The 20,147-nt window shown below is 42.4% G+C and overlaps 1 protein-coding gene across 3 annotated transcripts in view; it reads left to right on the top strand.

Annotated features, from left to right (window-relative positions):
* The window catches only part of DNMBP (dynamin binding protein), a 112,033-nt gene that overhangs the window by 81,346 nt on the left and 10,540 nt on the right, over positions 1–20,147 (top strand). For 2 of the 3 annotated variants that reach the window (XM_019459117.2, XM_019459118.2), the window contains 8 exons: positions 6,720–6,913; positions 7,754–7,853; positions 10,781–10,928; positions 11,736–11,753; positions 12,462–12,661; positions 14,713–14,843; positions 15,790–15,894; positions 19,868–19,996. In XM_019459117.2, coding sequence (XP_019314662.2) covers positions 6,720–6,913; positions 7,754–7,853; positions 10,781–10,928; positions 11,736–11,753; positions 12,462–12,661; positions 14,713–14,843; positions 15,790–15,894; positions 19,868–19,996 — 1,025 coding nt within the window. Of the gene's footprint in view, positions 1–188; positions 396–6,719; positions 6,914–7,753; positions 7,854–10,780; positions 10,929–11,735; positions 11,754–12,461; positions 12,662–14,712; positions 14,844–15,789; positions 15,895–19,867; positions 19,997–20,147 lie in introns of those variants that run through there. The other variant, XM_019459120.2, reaches the window with a different exon arrangement.

Genomic DNA, 20,147 nt, shown 5'->3' with positions numbered 1-20,147 from the left:
GGAATACGAGAGGGGAAGGGGTCTGAGCAAAGCTGGGCCGCTTTCTGCAGCTCGGTCCCTCTGGAGGATTCCAGCTCCATCCTTTAGAACCTCCCGGCGCGATAGCCTAGGGGGCTCGGGCGATTCATATGTAAATGTGGGAAAGCCTGGGGGAAATGCCTACCCTATTCAAAGGATTTGGGGGTTGCGGAGCATTCCTGAGCCCTGGGAAGACCATACTCGGCCGGTTACCCTGGGACACACACGTCCTCACCGCAGCCTTTTGGGGCCGCAGGTGCCTCCTGGGATGCCGGGCCCGGGGCAACAGGTGGGGCAGCCGGGGCAGCCTGGGACCTTGGGGCAGTTCTGAGATGTTCGCCACCCAACCTGGAGCCAGCTTTCAGAGGAAGGAAGAAGTGAGTGGCTTTTCTCTGCTACTGTTGCTTTGGTTTGTGGAGTTGCGGGTTCACTGGATCCCTTCCTCACAACACCGTGTAAGGAGCCTGATGACGCGCACTAACCTGAGGGCTGGGGAGATCTTGAGAGGAGGTGGGATCAAGGTTTTGTTGGGGCGGGGGGTGGGGGGGTGGCGGGGGGACTGGGTAGGGGAACAAAAGGAAAAAACAACCCAGTACAAATTGTTTTATCCCAGAAAGTAAATCTGTGCAGTCAGCCTAGGCTCCAGCTCCGAAACACCTCCAGGGCCATCCTGGGGAGTGGGGGGGGCGGGGGGGGGGATCTGGTCCACACCCTGCAGTGTAGGCTGCTACTGGGCTTCCTCAGCTTTTATTGTTCTTACGGAAAAGCAAAATGTTGTAGTCTGGACAGAGCATTTCTACGTGGTGCATTTTACCTTAATCTGGTGCGGACAGCACTTTCTGACCCAAGTTGGGAAAAAAACTAACTTGTGTCAAGTTATTACCTTGTTTATTCCCTCAGCAGCTTGGCAAAGTGGACATTATTACCTTCATTTTACGGATGAGGACATTGAGGCCCAGAGGCAAGAGTGGACTTGCCGGGGTCACCCAGCTAGAGTAGGGAAGTGCAGGGTTCACAGCCCGTCTCCGCTGCAGCTCGGCGAGCGGCGAGGCCACCTTCTCTCACTTGGTTGTCCCAGATACTAAAATTTTAGATCAGACTTTTTCCTTAGGACATATTTGGAATAATAAAAGAGTTTTACATTTGGAGTCCTTTCAAGTCAGATATTTCTAGTTGGACTTAATCTTGAGAAGTCATATGTGTGTAGAGTTTGAGGGGTCATGAAGGGTCATCTACATCTTCAGAAGCATATAGAATAATTTTGTCAGAATTGCAGATACATCCCACAGGGGTTTTAAATCATGCTAAAGTGTTCCTGTTTTATTATTATTATTATTATTATTATTATTATTATTATTATTTAAAGGCGGGCCAAGTGTTTATAAATGCACCTGCAAAAAAGAAAAAAGCATGCTGGTAGGTTAAAAGAATCGTTACCATTTCTTTTTTTCTCTTTTTATAAAAATCTGAGTTTCTTAGTGTAGGTTGCTGGCGTTTGATTGATGAGTACTTGGTGGTATTCTAAGCTTTCAACTATAATAATTAAGAGAACTTTGATTCCCGAGATAGAATCGTTTCCAGAGAATTTTCAAGATTTGAAGCAAATAAACAAACCCCTGACCTTTTCTAGTTGAGATTCCAGGCTAGGGAGGCAAAATGGTACAGGATTAAGTGCATAGGATTTGGGCTGAGATGTATTTAGATTCAAATTCCACAGCTGCCATTTACTCTCTACATAACCTGGGACAAGTGGGGCAGCTTCTCAAAACCCAGATTTTCTATGAAATCGAGTAATCATACAACTTCAGAGTTTTGGCATGAATATTAAATGAGTTCAGGGACATAAATATGTAAAGCTCATTGCATGCGATAGGGATTCAATAAATGTTCTTCCTTTCAGAACTTTTTAGCCCTACACTAAAAATGAGTTTCTTCTAAAAATAACATATCATTATGCTGTACGCCTGAAACTAGTATAAATGTTGTATGTCAATAATACTAAAATAAGAAAGATAATAAATTATTTTATTTTATTTTTAAAATTTATTTATTTATTTTGAGCGAGAGAGAGAAAGCAAGTGGGGTAGGAGCAGAGAGAGAGAGAGAAAGAGAGAGAGAGAGAGAGAGAGAGAGAGAGAGAGAGAGAATCCCAAGAGATTCTGCACTGCCAACACAGAGCCTGATGAGGGGCTCGAACCCACGAACTGCGAGATAACGACCTGAGCTGAATTGGATGCTTAAACGATTGAGCCAGCCAGGTGCCCCAAAGATAACAAATTTTATTTTATTTTATTATTTATTTATTTTTTTCAATATATGAAATTTATTGTCAAATTGGTTTCCATACAACACCTAGTGCTCATCCCAAAAGGTGCCCTCCTCAATACCCATTACCCACCCTCCCCTCCCTCCCACCCCCCCCTCAACCCTCAGTTTGTTCTCAGTTTTTAAGAGTCTCTTATGCTTTGGCTCTCTTCCACTCTAACCTCTTTTTTTTTTTTTTCTTTTCTTCCTCTCCCCCATGGGTTTCTGTTAAGTTTCTCAGGATCCACCTAAGAGTGAAAACATATGGTATCTGTCTTTCTCTGTATGGCTTATTTCACTTAGCATCACACTCTCCAGTTCCATCCATGTTGCTACAAAGGGCCATATTTCATTCTTTCTCATTGCCACGTAGTACTCCATTGTGTATATAAACCACAATTTCTATATCCATTCATCAGTTGATGGACATTTAGGCTCTTTCCATAATTTGGCTATTGTTGAGAGTGCTGCTATAAACATTGGGGTACAAGTGCCTCTATGCATCAATACTCCTGTATCCCTTGGGTAAATTCCTAGCAGTGCTATTGCTGGGTCATAGGGTAGGTCTATTTTTAATTTTCTGAGGAACCTCCACACTGTTTTCCAGAGTGGCCGCACCAATTTGCATTCCCACCAACAGTGCAAGAGGGTTCCCGTTTCTCCACATCCTCTCCAGCATCTACAGTCTCTTGATTTGTTCATTTTGGCCACTCTGACTGGCGTGAGGTGATATCTGAGTGTGGTTTTGATTTGTATTTCCCTGATGAGGAGCAACGTTGAGCATCTTTTCATGTGCCTGTTGGCCATCCGGATGTCTTCTTTAGAGAAGTGTCTATTCATGTTTTCTGCCCATTTCTTCACTGGGTTATTTGTTTTTCGGTGTGGAGTTTGGTGAGCTCTTTATAGATTTTGTAATCTAGCCCTTTGTCCGATATGTCATTTGCAAATATCTTTTCCCATTCCGTTGGTTACCTTTTAGTTTTGTTGGTTGTTTTCCTTTGCTAAAGATAACAAATTTTAAAAACGAGTTTCCCTTCTCAACTTGCCACTTATGAAACCATAACTGAGACTGAGATTCTATTGCTTGAAATTGCATAAAAAGTGTAAAACAAGGCTATTGAAAATATATAATTAATTTAGGATTATGATTTAGCACTCAAGTGAAATGAGAGTTATGCTTGAAATTTTGTCATTCATTCTACCAAAAAAAGTCAAGAAAAATATTTTTCTATTGTGTCTTTTTTTAAAACTTTATTTTGAAAAACAAACTTTACAGATTATTGCGGTAGCGCAAAGAACCTCCTGTGTATCCTTTATTCATATGCACCAGTGTTTAACATTTTGCTGTGTTTTTGTATTCATTTTTTCTCTCTCTACACACACACACACACACGCACGCACACACACACACTTTTCTGAGTATAGGTTGCATACATCATGTCCTTTCATAAGCTTCAGTGTGTATTTTGTATGAACCATGGATGTCCTACATAGATTTACCATTTTAGGAAATTTTTCACTGATTTGATAATTTATCTAATTTACAGTCTAGATTTCAACTTCCATCTATTGTCCTAGTAATGTCCTTTGTACCAATTTGTTCTCCAGATCAGGATTCAGTTCAGAATCACACATGGCATTTATTTGTCATCTCCTCAGTTATCTTTTTCTTTAATTAAAAAAAATTGTTTAATGTTTATTCTTGAGAGAGTTAGAGAGACAGCATGAGTGGGGGAAGGGCAGAGAGAGAGGGGGATACAGAATCTGAAGTAGGCTCCAGGCTCTGAGGTGTCAGCACAGAGCCCGATGTGGGGCTCAAACCCATGAACCATGAGACCTGACCCGAGCCGAAGTCGGACACTCAACTGACCCAGCCACCTGGGCGCCCCTTTAATTTTGTTTTAATGTTTATTTATTTTTTTTTGAAAGAGACAGAGCATGAGGAGGGGAGGGGCAGAGAGAGAGGGAAACACGGAATTCAAAACAGGCTCCAGGCTCTGAGCTGTCAGCACAGAACCCAACGCAGGGCTCAAACTCATGAGCCACAAAATCATGACCTGAGCTCAATTGCAAGATCATGACTAGAGCCAAATTTGGATGCTTAACCAACTCAGCCATCCAGGCACCCCTCCTCAGTTATCTTTGATTGAGAACTGTCTCTCAGGCTTCCTTTTTCTTTCTTTTTCTTTTCTTTTTTTTGGGGGGGGGGTAAACTGTACCCCCAATGTGGGGCTCGAACTCATGACCTCAAGATCAAGAGTCGCATGCTCCACCAACTGAGCCAGCCAGGTGTCCCTCTTTGTCTTTCAAACATGACATTTTGAAAAATGCAAATCCTCGGTTTGGGTTTGTCTGATCTTTCCTCAAGATTTGTTTCAGATTTTTTTAATGTTTTTTATTTATTTTGAGAGAGAGCAGCACACAGGGAGGGGCAGAAAGAGGAGAGAATCCCAAGCAGGCTCCCCACTGTCAGCACAGAGCCCATTGCAGGGCTTGATCTCAGGAACTGTGAGATTATGACCTGAGCCAAAATCAAGAACCTGGACACTTAACCTACTGAGCCGCCCAGACACCCCTCAGAATATGCATTTTTGACTGGGATACCACGTAAGAGATACTGTGTTGTTTCTAGATATGACAAACGAAGAAACATGATGTCTCTTTGTCCCTTATTGGTGATGTGAATTTTGATTACTCAGCTATTATACTCTCCCTTTCTCCACCATATAGAGTCACTATTTTTCATTTTTGTAATTAATAAGTGATTTGTCATAACTAACTAAAAACTTTGCAAATATCCTGATCATCATCAGACTCACCACCAACACCAGAAGTCTCCGTTGATGATTTGTGCCTGGACCAAATTTTATTCTGATATTGCAAAATGATGATTTTCTAGTTCCCATCATTTCTTCTGTATTTATTAGTTGACATTATACCATAAGAAAAAACATGGTCTTCTGCCCCACTTATTTGTGTACTTATATGTTATCAATATGAACTCTTGGATTCTTATTTTAGTATTAATGGACAGTCCATTGCTGTGCTTATTTGATACTCAGATTGTACCAGATTTGGCCAATAGGAGCCACTTCAAGCTGGCTCCTTGCCTTTTTGAAATGCCTCCATCATTTTATTGAGCACTTTCTTACTTTCTGCCATTAGATGTTTCAGGTTCATCTGTACTTCCTTTGCCTCAGTCTTGCAGTTATCCATTTCTCCAAAGAATTCTGTTTTTTTTGGGAGTGGGGGTTGTTGTTTTTTTTAGTGGAGAATTGTTTTTGGAAACCGAGTACAATTAGAAACTGGGTGCATTCTTTTTTAAACATTGGAATTCCTAAATTCTTAGAGAAGGGGCAGTGGGGAAGATTTTTTGGAGATTAAAATCTGATGTGAAAGCCTAGTTTTCTGTAAGTAGTATAAGCACTAAGGTGTTTTGCATCTCAGATCTGGTAAATATATTCTTGTGATCACACTCAGACTAGTATATTTACTTACCAAATTTATAGGTTTTTTAAAGTGGATGTTAAGAAATTTGAAATAAACTGAGCACAGGTTGCTTCGTTGGTGGAATTGTTTTCAGTTGTTTATTTTCGTATTTAATGTTTATTTTAAATGAACAAATGCCATCCCATCTTTATAAATAACTCTCATCATCTGTATCTAACGAATAGGTTATTGCAAAAGCTAATGACAGGGTACATAGTTGTTTTAATTTTTAGATCATCAAGTATGGTTCTATACGGGTTCTTTTGATTCATGATACCATTAAAAAGAACTTCATCTTTCTAGTACCTTTGTATTTTCTAGGGCATTTGATGTAACAGGGTACTCCAGTCTTCATTAATGTGTTGATATGGAGAATCTAAATATTTTTGTATATTTCATTGTATATGTTAATCCTCTATCACAGTGACTGGAGCATGGTAGGCCCTACAGTCTCTCGGTAATTCCTATCTAACTCTTGTCTTCTCCTTAGTTGGCATTGTTATGTTCCCCATAATATTCTTTTTAATTTGCTGTATCAATGTTTTTAACTTCCAGATTGGTATTTCTGCTGCTGACCTCATGCATTGGGTTTTATACCTAATTAAGTGAAAGCAATTCTTTATGAGAACTGCACCTCTCTCAACCTCTTTCCCAAGAGGTTTAGGTTGGCCCTAAAATGGGCCAGCTACTCCTTTCTAGGACAAATTCTAGAAATGTTATCACCCAGATGAGAGAAGTTCTCAGCCCTTCATCTGTTCATGATTAGAACGGACGTGTGACCGGAACTCCTGATGGTTGACAGGTGTGAGACTTTGGTTCTCAAGGAATGTTTTCTGTTCAGCCTAAACTGTTGAAGAGTCTTGCTTTCAACACCCAGAGCTGCTGACCGGTTCTGTCTTCCGTTCTAGAAATGACGCTCCTCTCCTCCCAGTCCTCATCACCGGTGGCCCCTCCTGGGTCTGTGTACACCGAAAACCCAGAGCAGAGGATGCTGGAGAAGAGAGCCAAGGTGATAGAAGAACTTCTGCAGACGGAAAGAGACTACATTCGGGATCTGGAAATGTGCATTGAGCACATCATGGTGCCTCTGCAGCAGGCACAGGTGGGAACTGTGGGAGCAAGTTTGCTTTACCTTGAATGTGATTCTCCAAGCCTGGAGCATTAGGATATGGACGCTTTCCCCACAAGAGTTACTGGGTTTCAAATAAAGTCTGTGGCTGCTGCTGCCGCCCTTAATTCAAGGGTCCCAACATACCTGTGTTGTCGACCTACCCTTTCAGCACCTGTCCCTTCTCAAGTCCACCGTTAACTTACCAGACTTACTGCAGTAGCTCCCAGGACGTTTCCTGCTGAAAACACTTCCAGGAAGTCTGGGTTGTCACTTTATTGGGAAGGTTGTATAATAATATAATACGGTCTGGGGATGAGGGGTTACAGCCTCCAGCACCTGACTGTACAGGGTGTATTCAGGAAACCCTGACTGTGGTGTATGTGCCAGGTACTTGTCTAGATGCTGGAGATAGGAAAAACCAGTTAACAGCACCCTGGGGATTTACTGTCCTTACTGTTACTTACTTGGCCATCAGGGCTTTGCTTGAGTTTGTACTTCTGGAGCATTCACTCCTAAGAACTAGTATAGGAAGTGGGCACTGCCATCAGATTTTGGGTACTGGATGGAAATTTGTATCCCAACGTAATTATGGACCAAATTGGTAGTAGTCATTTTACTAAGGTAGTGGAGGAGGGGAGTAAAGCAGAGAGTAATTGGCTTAAGGACAAGTGACACTAAATGTTGGCGCATTCTTATTCTGGGAACTTTGTGACATTGAGTGAAGATGACCTTGAACAATTTTGTACCATCCTTGAAGAGATGTTCCTATTATGAATGATATGTCATTAATTTCATTTCCATGCGTTTTTACGTTTTGTTTCCCTTTCTCAGATACCAAACATTGATTTTGAAGGACTTTTTGGAAATATGCAGATGGTGATTAAGGTCTCAAAGCAGTTATTGGCTGACCTGGAAATCAGCGATGCTGTAGGTATGAGCTCCTGCCATTGCTTCAGAAGCAGCCTTCCCCCCCCCCCTTTTTTTTTTTTCAAACTTCATGGATAGAAAGTAGGGGGTGAAGTAGTTTCGCTGGTACTAAATGGGAAAATAAAGCTTTGCTAGGAAAATGAAGTTTCAGTTACTTAGTTCAGAGGTTATTTGGCCCCCTGCTTTGATGTGAAACAGGATGTTAGCAATAGAAGATGTTTTAGATGTCACCTGGTCTGATGTTTTCTAGACTGACGGTTGTAGACCATTAGTGGGTCATGAGATCAATACAGTAAGTTGCACCCAGCATACTTTTTTCAATAAAATAAAATAGAAAATACCAGAGTGTACTATAAATAATAAGCATAGCTACAGGTTTTTGAAACTTACTTCTTATTTCAATTCTACATATAAGTACATGAGTCATGATTTAAAATGTTTTTATGCATGTGGGTCATTGTCAAAAAAATGTTTGAAAAACAGCGATCTACTTTTAATAAACGAGGGAACTGTATTATCTATTGCTGTGTGACAAATTATACCAAAACTTAGCAGCCTTAAATAAGAAACGTGTATTATCTCACAGAGCCTGTGGCTGAGGAAATCCCAGAGTGGCTTAGCAGGGTAGTTCCGGCTCAGGGTCTCATGAGGTTGGAGTCAAGTTGTTGGCCCGGACTGCTGTCATCTGGGGCTCAAAGATCCACTTGCAAGGCAGCTCACTCATCCCTTCAGGCCCTAGTTCCTTACCCTGTGAGCCTCTCTGTGGGCTGTCATCATGACATGGCAGCTGGATTTCCCCAGTGAGTGACCCAAGAGGCAGAGAAAGCTCAAGATGGGAGCTTCACAATGTCTTCTCTAACCTGATCCTGGATATGACATACCGTCATTTCTGCCGTATTCTGTTGCTCGTATAGACCGGCTCTGGTACCACATGGGAAGGAACATCCTATCATTTTGCTGTTTTCCTGGCATCATAGTCACAAGATGCCACCACATTTCTAGCCATCCCACTACACACGTGACAACATCTAGCGGAAGGAAAATAGCCCTCTGTTATTTGAGAGTGAGCCAGACTTTCCCAGGGCTCACCTGTCAGATTTCTTTTTATTTCTCATTCACCAGAGCTGGGTCACACACATATGACTAAACTGATACTGGAAAGGAGAATGGGATCATAATGTTGGCTTAGACAAGGCAGTGTTTACCTGACTCACCTGGGAGAGAAATGGACATAGGAACAGAATCAGGGCTTTGCCCTCCAGAAGGAAAGGGAAAGTGACTGAGGGCTTTTAGCTGATGAGTGCGACAATATTAATGTTCATTTTAAGCATGTCCCACAGAAAGAAATCTTCTGCATAATGACCCAGGATTCATGTGTGTGTGTGTGTGTGTGTGTTATGTCTGTGCTTTGACTATATGTCCAGTGTTTCTTGATATTTTCTTTTTATTCCACTTTATTTCTTCAAAGTGCTGATCATGACCCACAAAGTGGATTGCATGACCCATTTATGGGTTGTGACACAGTTTGAAGGACCCTGGAAATTAGGGTGTAGCTTTGCTAGTTGGTAATTGATGTAGAATAGTGCCTATCAGGGAGGTTGAGAAGCACTGAATGGAGAAGTGTGCATCCGCAGTAGTGTGAGAGTGAAGGTTCTAGGAATGTCATAGGGACAGGGGCATAAAGGAATGACGGAAGAGAAGAAGACAGGCAGATATTGGAAATAGAGACTTGGGTGGCTCAGGGCTTCCAAAGTGGCCCTGAAGGTCAGGAAGGCAGCCAGCCATTCTGCTGCTGTGCCTTCTGAACTGTAGAAATAGACGGAAGGGAGACTGCCCGGAAGAGGGTGGCATGAGTGGGAGGTTTATGAGAAAGTCGAATTTCTTTCGCAGAAAGGAGCAGTAATTAAAGACACAGATTTAATATAAATGAAAACTCACCTGTCCATGAATGGACAGTTCCATGGGACAGCACATAGAGGGAACCGAGGTGACACTGTAGAGAAAGTGATAGGGTTCCACAGAAGGCTTTCTGCCCAGAGCAGCTGGTAGAAATAGTTACCAGGGAAGCCGTAAGTGGGATCATGTTTCAAGAGAGGAGCATGGGGCAAGAGGACTTGGTGGAGCCGGACAGGCTGAAACAGGAAGGACCAAGGAAGAGGGGCAGAGGAAGAGCAGTTATGGGGATCATTAGATTTATAGCTACATTTTGCTGTTCAATGTTTTATAAAGAAGTACACATGGGCGCCTGGGTGGCTCAGTCGGTTAAGCGGCCGACTTCGGCTCAGGTCATGATCTCGCGGTCCGTGAGTTCGAGCCCCACGTCGGGCTCTGTGCTGACAGCTCAGAGCCTGGAGCCTGTTTCAGATTCTGTGTCTCCCTCTCTCTGACCCTCCCCGTTCATGCTCTGTCTCTCTCTGTCTCAAAAATAAATAAACGTTAAAAAAAAAAGAAGTATACATTATATCACAGATTCGGGTTTTTCTATATTGTAGAGTATTTTAATGTAATAAACTTCATTTATAGTCCTGTGTATTTAATTCACGCGCAAAGAAAAGGTTAGAAACTGCTGCTGTGGAAGAATGTGTTCACCACTGTGGTGATTTTCCTGGATCTTAGACAGTGAGGGGCCCTTGCAGTTCTGGTCACATACTTATGGGGAACCCTTGCAGACACCTTACTGTGTCTGACTGAAAGGGGACTGGAGGCAGTTTCCGGGACCAGTTCTGTGTGTGTGTGTTCTGAAAAATAAATACGTGATGACACGGTCCTCTTAAATTTTGCTTTAAATAAATATAATTTTGAGCAGTTTCATGGAAATTTCTTATAAATTGGATGGATAGTCTCATTATTATTTATTGTGATAAAACTCTACATTGAGGATACTGAGAAGAAAGTTACTAAACACTCTGTATGTTTATGCATATTCCAAAGGGCCTGTGTTTCTTGATCACCGGGATGAGCTTGAGGGAACGTACAAGGTCTACTGCCAGAATCATGATGAGGCCATTTCACTGCTGGAAATCTATGAGAAGGATGAGAAGATCCAGAAGCATCTTCAGGACTCCTTGGCCGATCTCAAGTAGGAGTTTTGTCTGCTTCACTTCTATCATAAGTCTTTAGTTCTGCCTTGTAGAAGTCATTGCATGCATACATCTAGACTTCTTGTGACACCTATCTTACTTATTTTATTTATTTATTTATTTTATGTTTATTTTTTTTTGAGAGAGAGAGACACACACACAGAGTGTGAGCATGGGAGGGGCAGAGAGAGAGGGAGACACAGAACCCAAAGTAGTCTCCAGGCTCTGAGCTGTCAGCACATCGCCTGGTGCGGGTGCTCGAACCCACGAGCTGTGAGATCATGACCTAAGCCGAAGTCGGATGCTTAACCGGCACCCTAACATCTATCTTATTTTAAAACTAAAGTCCTGTTCTGTTACTTGCTCTTCTTACTCCCTTTTTCCTTGAAAATCTGAAGTGGCTTCCTGCTTTGTGTCTACAGATACAAAAGTGTTAAATTAGCATGTTCAGGTAAGAAGCAGCCAGAAAGACAGTTTGGTCCAAATTAACAAGAGTGTAGGTAAGAAGACCAAATTCACTTATTCTTGACCTTCAGGTGAGATTCTCCTGGAGTTAGAGAGGTAGGTTATAAGGATATAATGTATGTCTAAGTAGATCAAAGTGAAGTTAGGGGCTTACTAACTTTCTAGTGGACTAGATATGCCTCCACAGATATTCATAATTTTCCTTTTATGCCATGTGATTTCTTTTGTCTGCCCAGCTGATAGGCATTAGTTGAACTAATATATTCTGAGAAATTGAAAATTGGCATTAGTATCACCTCTAAGCAGCTGTCTGTTTTCTTTTCATGCCCGCCGCCCTGTAGGAGCCTGTACACAGAATGGTAAGTCCCTTGCCCTTGATGCACAAGCTCATTTCTTTATTTTCTTCCTTTATAGACAGAAACCTAGGAATAGGTCTGCTGTGCTGTATTTTTCTCCATAGTTCTTCCCGCCAAATGACACTTCATGTAATGTTTGCTTGTTGCCTGTCTCCTTCCACCAGGACAGGTCACTGCTAAATCCTCAGTACCTAGAACAGTACCTGGTATTTATTGGGTGCCCAGAAAATATTCGTTGAAAACATGAAATTGGAAAGGAGGGTGAGAGAACACAACTATCTTTATTTAAGAATCACAGACACCACCAATAGGCCCTGTATTATTATTATTTTTTTAATATGAAATTTATTGTCAAATTGGTTTCCATTACAATACCCAGGGCTCATCCCAACAGGTGCCCTCCTCAATACCCATCACCCACCCTCCCCTCCCTCCCACCCCCCATCAACCCTCAGTTTATTCTCAGTTTTTAAGAGTTTCTTATGGTTTGGCTCTCTCCCTCTCTAACTTTTTTTTTTCCTTCCCCTCCCCCATGGTCTTCTGTTAAGTTTCTCAGGATGCACATAAGAGTGAAAACATACGGTATCTGTCCTTCTCTGTATGACTTACTTCACTTAGCATAACACTCTCCAGTTGCATCCACGTTGCTACAAAATAGACCCTGTATTATTGACGGTTGATTAAAAGTCTCTGTTTTACCCTCTCTTACAGGGGATGCACAAATTACATTAACCTGGGCTCCTTCCTCATCAAGCCAGTCCAGAGAGTAATGCGCTACCCACTGCTGCTGATGGAGTTGCTGAATTCCACCCCCGAATCTCACCCCGATAAAATGCCCTTAACCAATGCAGTCCTGGCAGTCAAGGAGATCAACGTTAACATTAATGAATATAAACGTCGAAAGGACCTGGGTAAGAAAAGCATACTTGCCGAAAAGGAGGAATGCCCTTGAGAATGCTCTCCTAATCAGAAGAATTGTTACTTCACCAGAGATGGGCAAGGCAGAGGGTGGGTAACAGGGCTGTGCTTGAAGAAATGGTGGCAGAACTTGGGGGAAATGGGATATGAAAAAGAAAGCAATAACATAAGGAGAGTACAGCCGTGGAGCAGCAGAAGTAAGGCATCTGTGATCAAGCGTAGAGCAGTAAGTCTTCCCCAAGGATATGAAGACTGATCGGAGAGTGGCTTATGCAGGCACCAGTGATTCCCTTCGCAGCTCATTGAAGGCGATCCTTTTCCACCCGTGCCTAGATTTTGTCCTCCTGCATCTGCCGGGTCGGATGTTTTACTACCTCCACTTCAGTCAGGAATTTTCACCTTCTTCCAGGAAACCCCAGTTTGCCCCGTCTCTGGGTCACGTGACTCCTCTCTGGTCTGAGCCCCGCCCCCAGCACTGTGCGGCCAGTTGCCAAACCACCCAGCGCATTCTTTATTATGTGGAATGAAGCAAACCGTTTCTTTTCTCTTCTCATCAAACCTCTTATGAGGCTCTAATTTGAATGCTCGATGAGTATGCATGGTGACCAGGCTAACCTGGTTTGTTAGTCATATCCGCAAAGAATGGATAGTATAACCTCTTTCTCTGCCTTCTGCTTCCACCTCGTCACCCACGCTGGTATGTAATGTTGACTGTGCTGTTCAAGCCCTTGGGCTATCTAGCCCTTTGTCTTGGTTCATATCTCCTACTGTAATGTCGTCTTCATCTCCTGCAACGATAAAGTGTGCCTTCGTGGTGCCTCCCAGTTCTCTTGCAACCCTTCTGGCATCTCCAGGCTTTTCTTGATATTGTGCCTAAGGTATGACACGGTAGTTACTCACATGACTCCTGTATAGCTTTTTACTGTGTGAGACAATAGGATATAAATATCTCATTTGTGGGGCACCTGGCTGGCTCAGTCAGTTAAGCATCTGACTCTCGATTTCAGCTCAGGTCATGATCTCATGGACTGTGAGATCGAGCTCTGTTTCTGGCTCCGTGCTGACAGCGCAGAGCCAGCTTAGGATTCTCTCTCGCTCTCTCTGCCCCTCCCCAACTTGCTCTCTTTTTTTCTCTCTCTCTCAAAATAAATGAAACCTTTAAAAAATACATTTCAGGGGGCACCTGGGTGGCTCAGTCGGTTAAGCATCAGACTTCGGCTCAGATCATGATCTTGAGGTTTGTGGGTTTGAGCCCTGCGTCGGGGCTCTGTGCTGGCAGCTCGGAGCCTGGACCTGCTTCAGATTCTGTGTCTCCCTCTCTCTTTCTGCCCCTCCCCCACTCATTCTCTCTCTCTCTCTCTCTCTCTCTCTTTCTCTCTCTCAAAAATGAATAAACATTCAAATGAAAAATACATTTTGGGGCGCTTGGGTAACTTAGTCTGTTAAGCGTCCAACTTCAGCTCAGGTCATGATCTCACAGTTTGTGAGTTCGAGCATTGGGCTCTGTGCTGACAGTGCAGACCCTGCTTGGGATTCTCTCTCTCCCTCTCTCTCCCTCTCTCTCTGCCCTTACCCTGCTTGCTCTGTCTCAAAATAAATAAATAAACTTAAATAATACATCTCATTTGTACAGGAGACCATTTAAGATGGTCTTATAAAGCAAGTAGCGTTCCTTTCTACATTTTATTGGAGAAGGAAGTGAGGCTTAGAGAAGTCAAATAATTTATGGAAGGCCACACCTTGATGAAATGATGGACCCAGGCATTGAGCTCACAAGTTTCCTTGACTCCAAATCTTAGACTCTTCTCCTGACCCTTCTGCTCCCTTTGCTCCTCACCACCCCTAGTCTGCACAGTCTCTCTCTGTGCTTTGTCAAGTATCCCGTCTGTCCACAATGGTGATTTTTATTCATGTTTTGTCTGTAGTCGGTTATGAGCTCACTGAATACAAGCACTAGCTCTAGTTTGGGTTGTTGATCTCATTTTGTGGCTCGTTTTGTAGTCTGTCCATGCTCAGAGAAGGGCTTTCTTGACTCACTCCCTAGTCCTCAAGTACCGAAAAGGTGATGAAGACAGCCTCATGGAGAAAATTTCCAAACTGAACATCCACTCCATCATCAAGAAATCCAACCGAGTTAGCAGTCACCTGAAGCACCTCACTGGCTTTGCTCCACAGGTGAGATTCCCACACTTGAAGGTTTGGCACATCTTCGCAGAGTTTTGGGGTTCCCCAGGGCAGCCTGCATGGTGTCGATTGCATGACTCCCCTCTTAGTACCTCTTTTAGTATTTGTCAGCTGGTGGATACAGGACCCTGCAGCTACTGGGTAGGTGAATCCACCCACCCCACTCCCCCAACCTTCACCCGTGCTTTGGTGAGCTGCTTACGATGTGTACAAAGACAAATCAGGCCAAATCGGTCACTATATCATAGTTAATGTGGTTTTAGATCCCCGTGAGGAGCTTATGATCTATTTGGGGAGACAAAATTGTAGACAGGAAGCTAAAAGGGATTTAAGAGATCACCATCGTTCAACACCACACAACACAAATAAAGAAACATAAAGTCTGAGAAACTGAGTAATTTGTAAACAGGTCGTGCACATTGCTGAGAGTGGATCTGAAGTCACCAGGCTTCATTCTACTCTTCCATATATGCAGCGTGCAATTAGTGGAAAACAGCAGCTAGAGAACAGCCAGCTGTTAAGTTTTGCAGTTTGTTTTCTGGATGCCGTAGTACTTAAAACAGGACCTCCATGAGAGCGAGCTTCACGTTGGCAAGAGATTTAATCTAAACCTCAAAGAAAGAAGGTAGTTTGGCATAGGGAGAGGGGAGGGCATACCAGACAAGGTGACAGCTCGAGCCAGGGCACCAGGGTGAACAAACATGGTGGGCTCCAGGGACAGGAAGAGAGCAAAGCTGTGAGGGTAAGAGGGCCTGTGTGTATTTTGGAGATCTTTCAGGGTCACACAGGGGTGTTTCGATTCAATTCAGTGTGATTCGGGGAAACCTCAAAGGTTTAAAATTTAGACAAAAGATATTTTTAAGGAAGATGCTTTTGCCCCTAGGATAGGTTGCGGGAGAATCCAAATCTGCTAACAGCACGTGTTTACTGTGAACAGATAAAAGATGAAGCATTTGAAGAAACAGAAAAGAACTTCCGAATGCAAGAAAGATTGATCAAATCTTTTATCCGAGACCTGTCTCTCTACCTCCAGCATATCCGGGTGAGTGAGGACAGCGCTCCGCTGAGAATCACATAGGGTGTAATCTTGTCTGCTTTCCTGCTTGCCAGCATATTGTGGAATGCATGTTGAATAGTCGGGACTCCAACGACCACTGTGCCCTGACATACGTGTTCCTGGGAGCCCTGTAGGTCGTTTAAGAGGTGACAGCATTTGGAGGCTGAGCACGCTGAGTTAATTCTAGGGTGGCCCAGCTTCTTCCTCCCCCTGGCATCTCTACCTTCCCACCACCTTTTGCCTACTGTCTCCTCCATCCAGTTACTTGTGAAGCACTTGTCACAGTTCATTTTGTTAAGATCATTTTGAAGATCGAAAAACAGGAGAATGGCTCCTATGGAGGCATACTTTCTATTAATAATGTTGATTGCCATCTAATTTAGTTGCTATACAAAAGGCCCCTAAAGTTGTTAGAACCATGAATTGCTCTGGAGAGCTGGAGGGGCTGAGGATACCAGGCAGTATTTGCGTCATGGTCAGAGCCAGGACTAGAATCCTTTTTATTTTATTCTGTAAAGATATTTCTTTCTTTCTTTCTTTCTTTTTTCTTTCTTTCTTTCTTTCTTTCTTTCTTTCTTTCTTTCTTTCTTTCTTTCTTTCTGTCTTTCTTTCGAGAGTGAAAGCGCACATAAGTGTGAGCAGTGGAGGGACAGAGAGAGAAAGAGAGAGGGAGGGAGAGGGAGAGGGAGAATCCCAAGCAGGCTCTGAGCTGTTAGCTCAGAGTCTGATGCGGGCTCAACCTCATGAACTTCAAGATCATGACATGAACCCAAATCAAGAGTCAGACACTTAACCTACTAAGCCACCCAAGTGCCCTGAGGAGTCGAATCCTTTTTATTTGTATCTCTCATTCCCCTATGGACTTCATAGAATCGTGTTTATGGAAGCATATCATATACCCCTGGCCCTCACACATGAAAATCTCATCCTGTGAAACAAGCAGTTTTCTTTAAAAGAGATCCTTTGCTTTCTAAAAAAAAAAAAAAAAAGAAAAAAAAAGTGATTTTTTAATTGAGCAGAAAGGTACAAAAAAGATACCAAAGGGATAAGTAAAAAGTGAAAATAATTCTTCCTCCAACCCGTCTCCTAGTCACGTTCTATAGACAGTTTGCATTTATCAGATTCTTCTCTCATCATAGATGGTCGTGTGTGTGTGTGTTACACACTGTTGAGCATCTTGGGTTTTGCACACAATAGTGTTTTAGAAGTCGTTCTGTACCTATGCACACAGAACTGCCTTTTTTTTTTTTAACACCTGCACACTATTTGATTATATGGATGTGCCATAACATATTGAACTTCTCCCCTATTGACGGACATTTAGACTGTTTGTAGTTGGTAAACGAATTGATGCATTGGCACAAGGAACATCCTTATAGATACATCATTTTCTGATCTATGAGTATGTCTGAAGACCAGAGTCCTGGCTTTTCTGAGCCAAATCATATAGCAGTGTAAATTTTGATATTAGTAAATTTCATAGACATTATACCAGTGAAAACTCCCTACCAGTAGTGTGTGAAATGATTTCCTCATCCCTTGCTAACACAAAGTGTTACCAAAATCAAAGTATCTTCTCTTTGCAAGATAGGTTAAAAATGCTATTTCAATATAGTTTAAATTTGCATTCCTTGTGAATGAAGTTGAGGATATTTTTAAGTCATTATATTCCTTTTTTCTGTTGATTTGTCCATATTTTGAGGCACTTATTTATTTATTTATCTAAAAAAACTTTTTTAAGTTTATTTATTTATTGTTGACAGAGACAGAGACAATGCAAGCAGGGGAGGAACAGAAAGAGAGGGAGAGAGAAAGAATCCCAAGCAGGCTCTGCACTGTCAGGGCAGAGCCTGATGCGGGGCTCAAACCCACAAACTGTGAGATCATGACCCGAGCTGAAACCAAGAGTCAGATGCTTAACTGACTGAGCCACCCAGGCACCCCGAGGCACTTATTTATTGATTTGGTGGTCTTTTTCTTATCAACTTGTAGTACGTCTGTATACTACAAAGTAGCCCTTTGTCTGAGATGACAGTTTACAAATATTCCCCCCCCCCCCCCCCACCGGTTTGTTGACTTTTGAGTTTGCGTAAATATTTTCTCCATGTAGAAGATTTTTAGTTTTGCATGGTCTAAGCTTTTCTTTTATGGCTCTTAGCTCTGTGTCATACTTGAAAAGATCTTTTCTATTCCAAGATAATAAATATCTCCCAGGTTTTAGTATTTTTATCATTTCATTTTTTAAAGTTGAAGTCCTTGATCTGGCTGGAATTCCCTGTATAAGGTTGAGGTAGCAATCCAATGTGCTTTTTTTTCACCTGGTTTTCCAACTGTCATCATTTATTGAGTAATCCCCATGATCTGAAATGTCCCTACTATTCTTCTAAATAGCAAACTCTCTCCCTTCATGTTTTAAGTATATAATTAGGTGAAAATTAGGGTTTATAAAACTTTTCAGGGAGCACATTGGTTTAAAGTGAGAGACTTGGCAAAACGAATATTGGTGTATCTCCCAAGTGTGTTCTCTGGTCTAGGACTTTGCCTTCCAATCCCTCTGATTTTGATATTCCCCTACTTGGTGTTTTCTTCCCATATGTTCTAAATGTATAGCAAGCATATACCTGAGCCCCCAACTCTTTTAAAAGGCTTATCTCCATAGCAGTGAGTGGGATATACGTAACCTTGATGGCCATTTGATGGGCAGGTCAGTTTGGTTCTGACTGCTAGCCAGAAATGAAGGGAGAAGATGTTGAACAGTTTCATCCCCGACTTTATAAAATGAAAAGCCCTGCCACATAAAAGTAGCTGAGTCAACTGAGGGAGAGAGAGCGCTGGCAAGAACATAAGCTGAGGGACGTTGACTATACTTTGGTATCTACGTTGGTGCGTGGACTACTATTTTGAGACTTTGCGACATTTCTTTAAAAGAATATAAGAGGACATCACTTTCACATTCATTCTCCCACTCAGGAAGAATTAGGAAGATTACAGTTTATCCTTCTGACAAAACGCTGGCTGTGTCTACACATACAGGCATAGGACCTAAAGACTAGAGGCCTGCAAATGCCATGAAATAAAATGTAGTAAAATCAAACCGATGTATGAGGCACTGATGTTTTTTGCTTGGGGACTTCATTTGCCCTTGAAATACATTAATGGAGTTTTGGGTACATTTAGATTTTATTTGGGTTAATATCAAAGTAGTAGGCATTCCCTGAACTTAAACTAAAGAAGGTGAAAGGCCAGCATTGTTTCAAGTAGCCAGAAAAAAACCAGCCCAGGATTTAATAACGGTCAAGATCAGCCAGGAAGAGTTTACTGTGCACTCACTTATTTATTCATTTATTCAGCAAATGATAATTGAGTCCACGAACAAAACAGACAAAAATCCCTGTCTTCATGGAGCTTCCATGCTATTAGGGGTCTGTGGGAGGAAGATAGAGATAATAAGCAAACATTAGTAAATTATATTGTCCATGAGAAGGTATTTTTGCAGTGACAAAGGACAGAGCAGTCTGGAGTGCCTGAGTGCAGGAAGGGGGGCTGTAATTCTGTATAGGGTGGTGGCCAGTGTCTTTGAGAAGGTGACAACACGAGCCAACACTTGTAGGAGGAGAGGCGATTGCTCATTATCGTGATCTTGCAGGAATCATCTTGGCTCAAGTTTGTTAATTTACCTCTTGATGAATTAAAAAACCCTCAAATCAGGAACATAAAGAAATGCTAAAGAGCTGATAAAAACCCTCACCATTTTTTCTATCATTAAGAGCCTTAGGCTTTTCTCTGTGGCTCATAAATCATAGTTTATGAGGGTGAGCTTGTTTCAAAGCTAAAATACTGCGCCAGAGAGAAAATTATTAATCATGGACCCCTTTTGTCCCATTCTGCTACCCAGGATGAATGGTGAAGGCTAGAAAGTTCTGTTTGTCTTACCGCATTTGTTTCTAACTGGCTCCAGGAATCAGCGTGTGTGAAAGTGGTGGCTGCCGTGAGCATGTGGGATGTGTGCATGGAGAAGGGGCACCGAGACTTGGAGCAGTTCGAGAGGGTGCATCGTTACATCAGTGATCAGCTCTTCACAAATTTTGTAAGTGACTCTTTCCTCAACCCTCTTTTTATAGGGCCCCCTCTTCTTGGGATTCTTTAACATCCAGCTTGTGGAAAAGTTAATTCCACAGAGACATGGTGTGTGTGCATCAGGAACACCAGTCTCCCTCTAGCTGTATTCTATTGGGGTT

Source organism: Panthera pardus, unplaced genomic scaffold (assembly GCF_024362965.1).
Source record: "Panthera pardus isolate Hobbes unplaced genomic scaffold, ASM2436296v1 HiC_scaffold_22, whole genome shotgun sequence".
Taxonomy (NCBI): Eukaryota; Metazoa; Chordata; class Mammalia; order Carnivora; family Felidae; genus Panthera; species Panthera pardus.
This window is presented reverse-complemented; position numbering and strand designations above follow the sequence as displayed.